Source organism: Pan paniscus, chromosome 2 (assembly GCF_029289425.2).
Source record: "Pan paniscus chromosome 2, NHGRI_mPanPan1-v2.0_pri, whole genome shotgun sequence".
Taxonomy (NCBI): domain Eukaryota; kingdom Metazoa; phylum Chordata; class Mammalia; order Primates; family Hominidae; genus Pan; species Pan paniscus.
The window spans coordinates 195,049,539-195,064,406 of record NC_085926.1 but is presented as its reverse complement, the minus strand read 5'-3'; the positions used below and the strand labels follow the sequence as shown (position 1 = coordinate 195,064,406).

At 34.7% G+C, this 14,868-nt stretch overlaps 1 protein-coding gene across 37 annotated transcripts in view; it reads left to right on the top strand.

Moving 5' to 3' along the window:
• Positions 1-14,868, top strand: part of DLG1 (discs large MAGUK scaffold protein 1) — a 261,372-nt gene that overhangs the window by 109,368 nt on the left and 137,136 nt on the right. For 29 of the 37 annotated variants that reach the window (XM_034957988.3, XM_034957987.3, XM_063602650.1 and 26 more), the window contains one exon: positions 605-769. In XM_034957988.3, the coding sequence (XP_034813879.1) occupies positions 605-769 (165 nt within the window). Of the gene's footprint in view, positions 1-604; positions 770-11,017; positions 11,627-14,868 lie in introns of those variants that run through there. The other 8 variants (XM_063602673.1, XM_055110812.2, XM_034958020.3 and 5 more) reach the window with 5 other exon arrangements.

The following is a 14,868-nucleotide window of genomic DNA, read 5'->3' as shown; positions in this document are numbered from 1 at the left end:
TTTATTCGAGGGTGATGGGAAAGAGAATATTTTATTTCAGTGTGTCTTTATTTATGCCATAGGCCTTCTCAGCTTGGTGTGAGGAAGCTTTTTTTTAAATTATGGTAATTTTTTAGAAATAGATTGCATAGAGGTGTGTGTGTGTGAGAGAGAGAGATTATAGTTAAAATAAAAAATGTGATTGTCTGCTGAACTAATTTTCAGGTAGAAATTAAAATGGCTGACTTTTAAAAAATTTGTGTACAAGTTAACGGAGTAAGAAAACCAGACTAAGGTGCCTAACTTCGGCTTTTCCATTGACTTTATTTAAATAATTTTATCTTAGAGATACATGATTCAGTTAACATGGGTAAGAAATGAGCAATCAACATTCAGTCTTCTCTTATCACCTAGCTTTGAATTATTTCTAATGTTTAAATTAAATAATTTTATTATTGGCATTATTTTTAAAGTAAAATCCTATTTCTCTGAGATCTGATGTATTAAACCATAAATATACTTTTTATATTGCTAAATATTGAGTATTTGGCTAGTTATGAAAACCATGATTTGAATTAAACTCATGTTGCTTATCAGGGCTTCTTCATGTTTATTTTCTTTACAGAAATACAGGTATCAGGATGAAGATACACCTCCTCAAGAGCATATTTCCCCACAAATCACAAATGAAGTGATAGGTCCAGAATTGGTTCATGTCTCAGAGAAGAACTTATCAGAGATTGAGAATGTCCATGGATTTGTTTCTCATTCTCATATTTCACCAATAAAGGTAGGATAGTATCTATTTATTATTGTTATGAATTACATATTACTTTTGTTATACATATAGCTCATGCTCGGAGAGAAGTATTCTTTCATGTAGGTTCGCCCTACCCCACCCCCCCATTTTAGTTTCATAGTTATGGAGAATTTCAAGGTGCTTATTAGTACTCCAGAAAACATTTTTAAATATGTATTTTATAAATGAATGTTATTCAGTGATGCTATCTTTAAGTCTAAAAATTCCCACGATGGAAATAACTATTAAATTTCAAATACCACACACTGAAATATTTTCAAACACTTTTTTAAAAATATTAGTTGGTATAGAAAAAGTGCATTTCCAGCACTTTGGAAGGCTGAGGCGGGTGGATCACTTGAGGTCAAGAGTTCAAGACAGGCCTGGCCAATATGGTGAAATCCCATGTCTACTGAAAATACAAAAAAATTAACCAGGCATGATGACACATGCCTGCAGTCCCAGCTACTCAGGAGGCTGAGACAGGAGAATCACTTGAGCCTGGGAGGCAGAAGTTGCAGTGAGCCTAGATTACGCCACTGCACTCCAGCCTGGGAGACAGAGCAATAACTCAATTTCAAAAAAAAAAAAAAAAAAAAAAAAAAGCATTAACATCATCTTTAAATTCCAAATATGTGACTTTTCTTGATCCTATCATCTCTCCCCTCAGAAGTAACTATAATCCTGAGTATATTTACCCTTTCTTATTAAAGTTCTACCATATATTTCGATTGCTAATCAATTGTTTTGCATATTTTGGACTTTATATAAATGGACTCATACTGTATATTTAACTTGCACTCTTTACTCAGTATTACATTCCTCACATTGATAAATTTCACTGCTTTAGAGTTTTCTATTTTATGAATATACTACAATTTATTTTACTTTTGATGGATATGGATTTATTTTCAGGTTATTACTAGTGTAAAAAGTGCTTCTAAAAACACAGGTTATATATACATCTTTGTGGATAAAGCCAGCTTGTTTCTCAGTAGCTGTGTCATTTCCAGTTTCAGCAGGAACATCTAACAGTTTTTAATTGATCCATGTTCTCTTCAATCGGTATTCTTATTTTTGGCATTGTTTTGGTTTCAAAATGATATCTGAGTGTGATTTTAATGGCAATTTTACTAGGGAGGTATGATATATTTATTGGTCCTTTAGGTTTCCTTATCTGTTACGTGCCCATTTAAGATTTTTGCTCATTTTTGTATTGGGTCGTTCTTTTTATTGATTTGTATTTCTCTTATATTCTGAATACTAATCCTTTGTTGGTTGTGTGTATTTTCATTAAGGATCATTTCTTACTAGTGAAATTTACCTGGATTTTGTAATTCTCTTTGAGGAGTGATATCATACTACTGGTTAAAATTTTTAATGGTTATAGTACGATTCAGATTTTCTATCAGTTAATTTTGCTAGGCTATTTTTTTCTAGTAATTTTTAACATTTCAGATATATTTTCAAATTATTATTTATGATATCCTGCTAATACCTTTTAATATCTATAGCATATGTAGGCATGGTCCCTTTTTTATTCATAATATCACTTATTTCAGACTCTTTGTTTTCCGTCACCATTCTTGCCAAAAGTGTCAATTTCAAAGATGGTCTTTTCAAAGAACCGCCTTAAAAAAACAATTATCTTGAGTCCCTGCCCTGTGTGCCACCACCCTTACCCCTCTGTTCTTATACACACATACACATACATAAAGACATGTTTATGTATGTACATTCATATGTGTATATGTAAATATAAGTTACATGTAGGATAGCTGAATATCAATTAAAGATAGTGTTCAGTATAAGTAATCTGATCCTCCCTTGGGGAACTATAAGAGAGTTAAGGAGAGTAAACAGCCAAAAAATCTGATTTTTTGGCTGTTTACCAGTTAGTGGCAGAAACAGTTCTTCTATCTTTTCTTCCTTTCTCTTTTTATCATTATTATTTTTTTCTTTTTTGGTTTGAGTTTATTCTGTTTTCTTGTTTTTCTAGTTTCTCAAGTCACTTGCTTATTGCACTAATTACCAGCCTTCTTTTCTAGTAGTATTCTTTTATAAATGTTTCTTGAAACAGCATTTTTAAATGTATCCCACAAGTTTGAATATGTAATGTTTTCTTATTGTATTTTTTTAATGTCTGATGTGATTTGTTTTTTGTTAGCCTTGTGAGTTACTTAAAAGTGTGTTTAATTCTTAAACATTAGAGACTATTCCTTCCATATTGTCTTTTTTGTTTTTGTTTTTCTGAGACAGGGTCTTGCTCTGTTGCCCAGGCTGGAGTGCATTGGCAGTCATAGCTTACTGCAGCCCCAAACTCCTAGGCTCAAGTGATCCTCCCAGCTCTGCCTCCCAAGTAGCTGGGTCTACAGGCACATGCCATCATGCTTGGCTATTTTTTTTGTTTGGTAGAGACAGGGTCTTGCTCTGTTGCCCAGGCTTGTTTTGAACTCCTGGCCTCAAGTAATCCTCTTCCCTTGACCTCCCAAAGTGCTGAGGTTACAGGTGTGAGCCACTGCACCTGGCTCATATCTTCTTTTGGATTGTATTTTCTCATCTCACTTTCCCTTATTACTAGCTTGGAAGTTAAAAATTGTTTCTCTTCCTTTAGTGGTTATTGTAGAAATTTTAATATATGTTTAACTTTTAAAAGTCTAAAGTAAATAAATGCCGTTCACTCTTACTCCAGACAACATAAGAACCTCAGCGCGGGTAAAGCCCAAACACTGCGTGTTGAATGTGCTGTTCTTGTCAGCCTGCTTTTATCTTGATTGAGCTAATCTAATTTATTTATTATTTTTGTCCAAAAACACTCCCAGGATATGTATAATTTTTTTATTTCTGATGTTTTGAGTTTCCGGTCATCCTTATTGTTACAAACCAACCAAAGCCAATTTGCACGTGGCCAGCTCTGGTCTTCTGGTAGGTATTTTAGTCGTTATTTTGGTGTGTTTGCAGATTATGACACAAGCAGACATTTACACAGCGAGCCAGCATGCATATTTTATGTAGCCTATTCTTTAAATCTCATGAAACCTCAGCTTTCCGTTGTTGCCTAAAATGCTCATTCTAAGCAGATAAAACAATGTTCCAGACACAAGATTTTGTTTACCCAGAGTCTCCAGATGTCTTAGGGATTAAACCTAAGGTGTTATCCCTAAGGGTTTAGGCCTCTCCAGAGTCTTCCGTTTCCCTTATGCAAGGGTGAATTGTGTCTCTAAATTAATTCAAAAAATTCACATAACTGGGATACTATGGATTTCACCAGTGAAATCCCATTTTGCTGATTAATAAGCCACTACCTTCATCAGTGAAAACCTACTTCATTATGATAATTGGGAAGACTTTTTGTGTAAATCAAAGATTAATATGACAAAACCCCCCTCTTCTGTTGTTGTTTTGTTTTGTTTTGTTTGAGTTGGAGTCTCGCTCTGTCGCCCAGGCTGGAGTGCAGTGGCGCGATCTCAGCTCACTGCAAGCTCCACCTCCTGGGTTCACGCCATTCTCCTGCCTCAGCCTCCCGAGTAGCTGGGACTACAGGCGCCCGCCACCACGCCCAGCTAATATTTTGTATTTTTAGTAGAGATGGGGTTTCACCATGTTAGCCAGGATGGTCTCAATCTCCTGACCTCGTGATCCACCTGCCTTGGCCTCCCAAAGTGCTGGGATTACAGGCGTGAGTCACCGCGCCCAGCTGACAAAACCCTTTTAGCAGCCATCTCCGTATATGATTCTTGTAATTAAATGCAAGGTAATCAATCTTGGGATGTGAATTGGAACGCAGACTGGCCTTTGGGAGGTTTACAAATTCTCCAGGTGTTTCTAATGTGCGGGCACAGTTGCGAAGCATTGTGCCACCACTATTACTGCTACTATAGTTGACCCTTGAACAACACGAGTTGGAACTGCACTGCTCCACTTATATGCGGATGAAACAAATGCAGATTTCAAACAAATGCGATCAAACATAAAAGTATTTGTAGGATGCAAAACCCAAGTATACAGAGGGCTGACTTCCTGTAAGTGCATAGCTGACTTCAGGACTTCAGTATGTGAGGATTTGGGTACAGTATGTGAGGATTCACTGGGGACTAGTCCTGGAACTAGTCCCCCGTGAATGCAAAGCTTGAGGTATTTTCCTGCACTACTGTGCTATCTGTGTTGAGCTATTAATATTTACAAGTAAACCTCTGACATCATTTGTCGAATCCTCCTTCTAGAGTGAGAGACTTAAATTGATAGTATTGAGAGAGAAAGCATTAATACTTTAAGATTTTCACTTTCTTAATCTGATTCATTTCTTCCTTAATTTTCTGACCATAAGAGATGAGAAGTCAGTTTTTTGGTATCTGCTTTAAATTGCTTTTTCTTTACATATACTTGCTTTTTGTTTATTCTTACAATGATAAAGGATTATGTCCCTCACAGCTTTTTAAAGAAATATTTTATAGAGGCGTAAATTAATTAAAATGTCCTTTATCATCAGTTCTAAGACTTACCTTTTCCACATTTACCATTTCTGAAATTGGTGGAAATCTTGCAGTTGCTGGCATTTTGTCATGGCCTTATCTGAGTGGCGATCTTTGTGTAGTCATATGTAAACCTTTGTTGACACATTTTGTTAAGATCAAGAAAGTACCAGCATGCTTTCCTGAGTCTTAGGATACTATGATAATCATTCAGCTGGTTCTATGAGAAGCATCTGAAAACCTGGCCCTCTTTGTGGGCCATTCTCTTGCTCTGCCTTGTTCATCTTGTTCTCTTTTGTTAGGTATTAACAGGATCAGTCTCTGAAACAATTATAAACCATCCTCTGGGGTTCTTAAGTGAAACCACTAGTCCCCTTTCCCTCACTAGTCCCCTTTCCCTCACTTTGGTTTGCTGGCTGTCTGATTCATATTTGCAAACTGAGTAGATAAGGATTTTCAATCCCAGCAGAAAAAAATTGTGTGTATTCTCTATCATTTGTTTCTAAATCACACTTTAATATGTTAATGTTTTTTCCTGTTGTAAACTTGTTAAACATATTTTCTTGTATATTTCCTGTGTAATATGATGTATCAAGTTTTTAAAAATTTAAACTTTAAAAACTTAAAACTTGATACATAATATTGCCTGATATATTTGCACCATAATTTGATGACCATGTCAGCTCTCAGATATCTGTTATCTCTATTTTTATTAGGTTTTGTAAAGAAACCTGCAATGAGTAATCTTTGGACATGAAAAGTATTTAGTTTCTTTCCTTTGGATGGATTACCAGAAGTCAGATTACTGAGTCAGAAGAATATGAACGTTTCTCAAGTTCTTGAAACTTTCTGACAGATTGTATTCTGATAGAATTGTAATTTAAGAATGATTAAGACTGTTTCATTTGGGGAATTTCTACCTGCTTCCCCTCTTTCATTCCTAGGTTACTGTGGCAGATGCCACGTAAAATAATTATTTGAGGGGTGTAATAGATTTGGAGCAGGTGAGCATTATAGCAGAGTAGGTAGGGTTCCTTTAACTTTTTGTTAGAAAACCGGAATTGAAGGAAAACAACCCTTATTTTGACATAAGAAGACAAGCTTTAATGCTTTTTCATCTTAATTTTTAAAAAACCAGAATGTTATAAGAAGCTCAACAATTTATTTAAAATACAGTGTCAAGTATTAGACTAGTAGTCTCTTTTTTAAAATAAAAGCTAATATAGAGAGCTTTTCCTCTTTTATAGTATTGTGGTTTGGAGTGAACAGCTGTTATGCTGCATGTAGAAGTCAGTATATGAATTATTATTTTATAATTTGAAAAAGTATCTTAGAATTAACAGTGGTTTGCTGAGTAGATTGTAAATTAGGCACAGCTTTAGTCTTCACAATTCTAATAAAAGCTAATGGTAAAAATAAAATTTAATAGATGCTTTAAAAATCAACTGCTAGGATATTAGTTGTGTCAAGCAATACATGCATTTAGCAAACAGTTATTAAACATCTGTGCTAGTAACTGTGTTAGACATCAGTGATTAGTATTTTTTTATGGAAAGATAGTTAACACAGTATGATGTGACATGAAAGAGGGAGAAATTAAATTCTTGGAGTTTTCTGAAAAAAGCAAATTGACATTTGCATAAAGTGTTGAAGGATGTGTAAGATGCCAAGTCAGAGGAGGAGGCCGTTACTGGGGTAAATAAATACAGTGGAAGGGTGACAATCACAAGAAACTGTAGAAATGCAGGAAGGTTTATGTTATTATTGCTGATACTTAGGGTGCATGTTAGGAAATGAGGGCAAAATCTAAAAGACCTGTATGATGAATGTTCTTATGAAAGGTTTGCCACCATGAAACATGCCGTGAATTAATCTATTAGATTATTGTGGTGGTGGTGGTGGTGGTAGTGGATGGTGGTGGCTCTCCTTACTGGAATAATGAGTAAAGTAAGATAGTGATTGGGTTACTTTATTCAGGGCTTGGCATAAAGATAATTATGATTTTATAATTTAAGACTCTGAAAGGGATACTTTCTTGCCAGTGTTGGGAAGAATATCAAGAAAGAAATTGGGGATATAATAGTTTTTTTTAAATCTTAATGTCGAAGAGAAGGACACAGTGGGTAAATTTTGGGGTTATATAAGAGTAGTGTCAAGGTTCTAAAACTGAAAATGAGCTGAGAATTAGGAAAAATTGTTAGAACAGTAAATCGAACAAATAAAAACCTCAGCCTTTTCCCAGAAAGTTTGAAATGTACATGAAGCAACAGGGAGGACAGTAGGAGTATTATTGAGTGTATGGGAGGATGCAGTGATCATTGAAGAAACAAATAATTTATATTTGGTTTTTGTCTTCAATGGCAAGGAAAATTATGCTCAAACTATTGTATACAAAGTAAACATTACTAAGAGGGACTTGAAATCAAACAGAAAAAACAGGGTCAATGAGCAGATAATTGTGCTAAATAAGTATATTTCCTAGCATTTTATTTCATCCAGTAGTATTGAGAATATAATGAAATCACTAGCAGCTCTTAGTAGTTTTTAAAAAGTTGTAAGAAACGGGAGTGGCAGAAAAATGGACACAAGCAAATATAAGCCTTTTGAACCAAATGCTAGAGGAATAGAAGTTTTCCTGTTTCTAGTATATAATGAGCAGTTTTTGAAATCAACTTTATCTTTACATCTCTGGAACATATAAAAACATTATTGAATTTTATCTATTTTAGATGGACCTGGTATACTAAGGTGAGCATATAGTTTGCATGCACTGACCACTAGATGGTGCTCATACAGAAGGGATTTTGTATGTGTGACATTCAGGGTTTTTCTAGATAAATAACAAATCTGTGTTCTTGTCACTCTTCTCAGTCTTGTCTTATCTCAATAGGGTTGTATGTTTTGAAATTTAATAGCCCACATTAGAAAAGAGTAATAAAAATGCCTGTTATATTGCATTTACGTTACATTAGCTTTGTAGTTAACTTTGGGTTTTTGGTGGGTTTTTTTTTGTACTTTAGAGTTTCAGTATTGCTTTTCCTCTTGTCCTTTACCTTTTTACATTTTTCACTAAGATTATTTAGTAAACTGGGCATGGTGGTAACCTCAGCTACGTGGGTGGCTGAGGCAGGAGGATGGCTTGAGCCAAGGAGTTCAAGACCAGCCTGGGCAACATAGTGAGACTCCGTCTCAAAAACAAATAAAAGATTATTTAGTATTTGCCTTTGTTTCTGTACCTAAAGACTGCTGGGTTTGTGACTTTAGAAACGTACACAAATAATTGAGAGCCTATCCAGTATAAATTTTTAACTTTTTATTACCATTTAATGTTATAAAGTAAATATTCCTCATAGTCATAAATTTTTCATAATCATGTTTTGAATTACATAGTAATCCACTGAACTAATCGTATTTAGTTTACTAACTTAAGCTTTCTCTATTGTTTAGGCTAGAATTCTATAGATTATATTATCACTCTGAAAAAGAAAACACATTACGGAAAAAAGAATATTCTTTGTATATCATATTAAGATGTTAATAGTGATTCCTTTTGGTGGTTTAGATTGCATACCATCTTTTCATCCATTATTTTAAATAGGTTTTCCAGGTTTTTCTTTAATGAACTTAAATTTGGTTTTAATGGAGTTTTTATCTTTCATCTCTGCTGTGTAATGAGAGAGGATATTCTAAAGCAAAGAACAGTTGGTTGCCTTCCGCCTTCCACCTCCCAGTCTAATCTCATGTGAAACCCCTCTTGTGATTTAGGTATAGATTGTTTGTGTGCATATACTGACCACTAGCCAATGGATGAGGTGTTCCTAGATTTTTGTAGGTCATGTAACAGGACGTTTTCATAAAGAAGTCTTTCCCAAAACTTGAAGTTGTTTTCTTGACGTGAATGGATTTGGATAGGAAATTCGCATTAAGAAGTATTTCTTCCCTGTACATTGGGGAAATATGGGAGGCAGTGATCTGTCAACTTTAGATTGTACCCTAAGTTCTTTGGCTCTGTAGGGTAAATAGATGCACACTAAGAGCCTACCATTGACCCCTAAGTTCTTTGGCTCTGTAGGATAAATAGATGCTCACTAAGAGCCTACTATTGTATGTCTTTTGGTACTGTTTACAGTTTGAGGTAGGAGATTTGCATTCAACAGTTGTATTCAGTATCTTCATCCATACTAATTCAGAATAACAGAACCCATATCAGTTTTCTCCTCCCCTTGAAGTTTTCATCAGACATGGATCAAGGCACATATTTTAGGGCCAGACCAATTACCGTAGCATTTATATAAACCACACTAATCAGGTCTTTACTAGGTACCTGGTCCATAACAAAACTTGAATTTTTTTCCGGGAGGTTTCATTTTTTCCTTCACAAGAGGATTCTTAGTTACCTGTCCGCCCTTAGTGTTTTCTTACATTCTCTACTCCGAATTAGATAGGATCACTCTGGGGCCATAAATTGTCAGCTACTGCCCGCACAGTCCTTGGGAAGAAGCACCAAACTTTCTGGTATAATCTCTGTCACAAAATATCTTGCCCTCAAGAGTCCCACATGGCTCTCACCCTTACTGAGCACATGTGCACTTCTTAGCAGACGCATCATAGAGACAGCATTAGCATGTTTTCTTGCGGAGTCAAGATTTGCAGTGGACCTCAACATTGTAGTTTGACAAAAGGCTGCATCCAGTTGGTGCTGGTAAGCATGTAGACAAGGAAGATTCTGTCAGTCCACATCCGAAAAAATATCCATGGCTGAGGTTGGGACTTACGATATGCTCTTATCAGCTTAAAAATTAAATTATTCAACCAATAGTAAATTATCAAGTAGCGTTTTTGTTCACATATTGTTTTAAAATGACCGTTGTTGTAATTACTAATATAGCACAGTATTAAGAGGGCTTGCTTGGGAGTTTGTGGTTCTCAAACCTGAAGGTACTTAAGAGTCACTTGGGAAGCATTTTAAACATTAAAATTCCCAGGTTCCCCCTGCCCGTAAACATTTTGATGGGGAGAGGATACACCAATCTGCATATATAACTAGCGCCCCAGGCAATTCTCAGGCGAACTATTATGTTAACCTAAATATTAGATGTTAGAATATGTTCCTTTAGCAATCAGGTGATAGTATTTGGTGAACCAGAGTGGTATTTATGTAGAGTTGGATAAAACACATTTCACTGATTATAAAACAAAAAATTTACCAGCGTTAATTCTTTCTCATTTTTAGAAATTTATGACCTTGTAATCTGAATGTTTATAAAATACTAGAGAGATGATGCTGATAATTTCTTGAAAGTTCTTTTTTATCATAAAGGTTCCAGAAGCAAAATACTTGTTTTAGTAATTAATCTACCTTGAGACTCAGTTATTAATCATTAAAAACCAATACATTACATAAAATGATAAAGGAAAATCCATTTGTAATGAAGCGCTATCATTAGATAGTCAGAGTTTAATGTAGGCAGCACCTTTGAACAACTTAGAGCCAGTGCCAGATAATGTGTAAGATCTGCCTGGTGTAGAAATTTGGATATGAATGACAAAGATTCTTTTAGTGAAATCATTTTAACAGTCAGAACTATTTGCAGAGAGAATCCTCTTATATGTTTTAATTCAGTTCATATTTATAATTTATATAAGCAGTGAAGGTGCCATTGGATTTTACTACAGACTGTGGTTGAAACTTGGTAATCCAGGGTTTTTCCACGCAGTGCATTAAATCAGGCAGCCCCACAGGGTGGTAGTCCAGTGTTTATAGCATCCTTCTTTACCTGCTAATCGACCTCACTTCCTGGATTTCAATCCATGTAGTTATCAGCTAACAAAAGAACAGCTTTTGGTTCCTGCAGACGCTGGTGAAAAAATAATCATGAGAAAGAAATCCACCTTATGTCGTCTTTTTTGTCTGCAAAAATAAACTCAGCCATCATACAGCTAACAGGTACAGAGGGAAGATACGAGCTCTTTCATAGGAAGAAATCACTGAGAAAATGAGCATCATTTCTCAAGGTTTTTATTTTCACTGATCTACAAGTGATGCTGCTGTAATTGTAGCTGCAGTTTTTACCGATCATTCACCACTCAGCAGCTGGTAGAGAAGTAAGCCTGCTTGGCAACCACCTGCAGGGCTGCAGAGATGAATTACATTTTTGGAAACAACACACTTCTATACTCTCGCGGCAGTCGAGGAGGCAATACTAGCTCTAGCCATGGCTCAGCAGGCCCAAAGCAGAAACACTGGGCAAAAAAGGGCTCGTCAGATGAACTGCAAGCTGAGCCAGAACCTTCACGCTGGCAGCAGATAGTTGCGTTTTTCACTCGAAGACACAGCTTTATTGACTGCATCTCGGTAGCCACCAGCTCCACCCAGGTAACATACCACTTGTTGAAATTATTTTCAATCTATTTCTGTTTACGTTTGCTCTGTAAAAATGTCTTAATATAGATTTTTTATTTAAAAAATAGCCTTGAAACCTTGGATGTGTAGAAATGTATGTTTTCTGTCCATCCATGTAGGTCTTTAGCACAAAAGGGGGAACAAGAAATATTTTTCCTTATGCTCTTATGTAATACCAAACAAAAGAGCCTCAGATTCAATTGAATGACTTTTCTAAAAATATAAGCCCATTGATACATAAAATATGAATTAATAATGCTCATCTCCTTTTTAGACTGTGCTAAATGCTGTAGAGTATGATGTCTGACCAAAGAAAATGCTGATTTGTTTAGTTTTTGTATGTTATTAGATAACCTTAGGGAGACTGTTACAGTAAAGAAACAGAAGATACTTTGAAATATTTTCATTTTTCAGTGTTTTGAAAATAGATTCAATTTAATATAATTGGCTAGTATTATATATACTGACATCTTAGCTATATTATGGCTTATTCAAGGGATTTAATGAATCATTTTTTGTAAATATTATTTATCTAGCTTAATTTGAAATTAAGTGAACTTGTGCAATTACACAGTCATGGAATATTTTTTCACATAGTCAAATCACAATTTAAAGAGATGAGCAAATACTAAAAGTCTCTCAAAATTTAAAAAAATCACATAACACCACTTTTTGAGGAAATGAGCTATTGTCTATGGGAGGAAAAATAAAGAAAAATTAATAATTGTTTGAAATACCTATTGTTTGCTACAAGGGTGGTTTGAGGAAATATTCATATTTCTAAATATTTTTAAGTAGTCAGTTCAACTTTAGTAAAAATAAAAGGACGAGAAATGGTCTAATTTAAAAACAAGTTGAGAATGCATTTGTCCTCTGACATCAGTGATATTTAAATTAGGAAAATACATACATACACATTCCTTAGGACCTTTTAAAATAAATTCCCTTAAAGCTGTCTTTTAAAGAAAATAATAGAAGCAGCTCAATAAATATAAACTATAACTGTCAACAGTTCTATATTTCTTTATATGTTTTTTATAAATTTCTTTACTGTTTTTGGTTACTAGAATTGTCTTTTAATGGTGTTGATTTAAAATAACATCAGCTTTCTTAAGTAAGAAATTCTACTTACTTTTCTCAAATATTTGGGAGAAATGGAATTACCTAGGAAGGGGGAGTCATTATGTAGGCATTGAGGTTAAGTTACAATCAAAACTTATTGAATGGGCAACGATTGATTTAACTCTTAAATTGAATACTGCCCCAAGAATTTTACTAACCTTATTTTGACTGCAATTACATATATCACAAAAGGATGCAAAGACTAAAGGTTGACAATGTTATTCATTGTAGATTAATACTAGATGATATTTTCCATTGTCAACAAGACAGATAGCTTTAGAACTTTTTATATATATATATGGTTTATGTAAATGCACACCCTTCTATATATGTATGCACAGATAACACTAGCATTGATATATCTGTCACTCAGTTTATTAAAAGCAGGCAAATGAAAAGACAGGAAAAGTAGTTCATGTATAAAGTGTTGAAACCACAGAGTTACGTTATAGCCGCTTGGGAGTAGGAGCAGAACGTTGCTGTGATTGCGCTAGAATAGAGTCATGACCCCTGTTCGCAGTCAGTTCTGCAAAGCCATTTTACATGACAGCCCCCACCCAGTTTGGTTCAGAGCATTCCTGTATGCTAGTATATGAGTTATTAATAGTTTTTATTTCTTTCAGACCTCTTTCCTGATTCTCATCTTGTCTTTTTCATTACCTTTCTATTTTATTTCTAGAAATAGGAGTATTAGGGTAGAGGTTTTAGCTTCTGTTTTTCTTGCACTGGAGTACCAACATTTTGTTTTTCATTTTATACATTTCTGTAACTGATACATTGGATAGTTTATATATCTTAATTTTTTTATAACTTACTGGAGTTGATTTGACAAGTTAAAATATAATGGGACTGAAAAATAACTTTAGATATAATTGGATCTTAGTTGATGCTAGAATACTTTTTAAAATTTCACTTACTGACTCATGGCTGGCAGCTTTCTTTTGCAGCACTAAGGGATTTATTGTTAGAAACAACGTAGATTGAAATTTCATACTTAGAGCATATAATATATACCTATGAATATAATAAGGTGATAGTGTTTTGTACTGCGATTGGTAAATAACAGAGGTCTCTTATTTCACTGATGTCAAAAATACTCTAAGATTTGACAGAAAGATTAACTTTGAATCTAATTCCATATGACTAAGCCACATGATACTTTTTGCAGATTGGAGAGTTGTTATAAATCAAGTTCTATTAGTATGAAAATTATCTGGTTTAGTATCCCCCCCAAATACAGTATGAAAATTATCTGATTTAATATCCCCCCAAATATACACAATACATAAAAAGAACCTGTACTTATTTTACAGATTCATTTAAATTGCTTGTCTGCTGGAGGTATTCATGTTCATAACTAAGATTATGTGCCATTTTCTACTATGATACTGGAACTCAGGAGGAAGTCATTAATGTTTTTTGAATGATAAGGAAACTGAGTGGTTATAAACTTTTGCAAGACACCTAGCTTCTCAGTTAGGGTTTGGCATGTAGTTGGTGTTAATAAATGCTTATAGAATTAATTAATTTTTATTCCATTCACCTCAAATGTTATCTCCTGGCCTTCCAAAATATGACACCTAATCTGATACCTCTTCAGTACCTGTATTGATTGGATCTTCTCTCTTCCCTCACAAGTGTCTTTGGTTTTTCACAGCAGCCCATCTCCTTTTCCACTGCCTTTTCTTCCCCTCCATTCTTCATACTATCCTCCAGTCACACTGCCCCGATTCCCCTGATTTCCTCACCCCTTTCAGTCCCCACTCAGTAGTGATAACCAAATAGCTTACACACTGTCTCTCAGTTTTATCATTTCATTGTATCTCATTTTACATGGTGGGTTTTTTGAGAGGTTGTTTTATTTTTTAATGTTAAATAAAAATGAGTTTCTTATGAATTACATTGGTGAAACTTTTTCAGTTTGAGGCTTCATAGTGTTTTTGTCCTTAATTTCAAACAATTAATATAGAAAAAGTTCTCTATGCATTGCGAAGCCCTCCTTGGTTCCGCACCCTCAGCGTCCCTCCTATTCTTGTGTTGAGGGTCACTCAATAATCGGCCCCGTCCTACTTAGCAGACACAGTGCTGTTCCA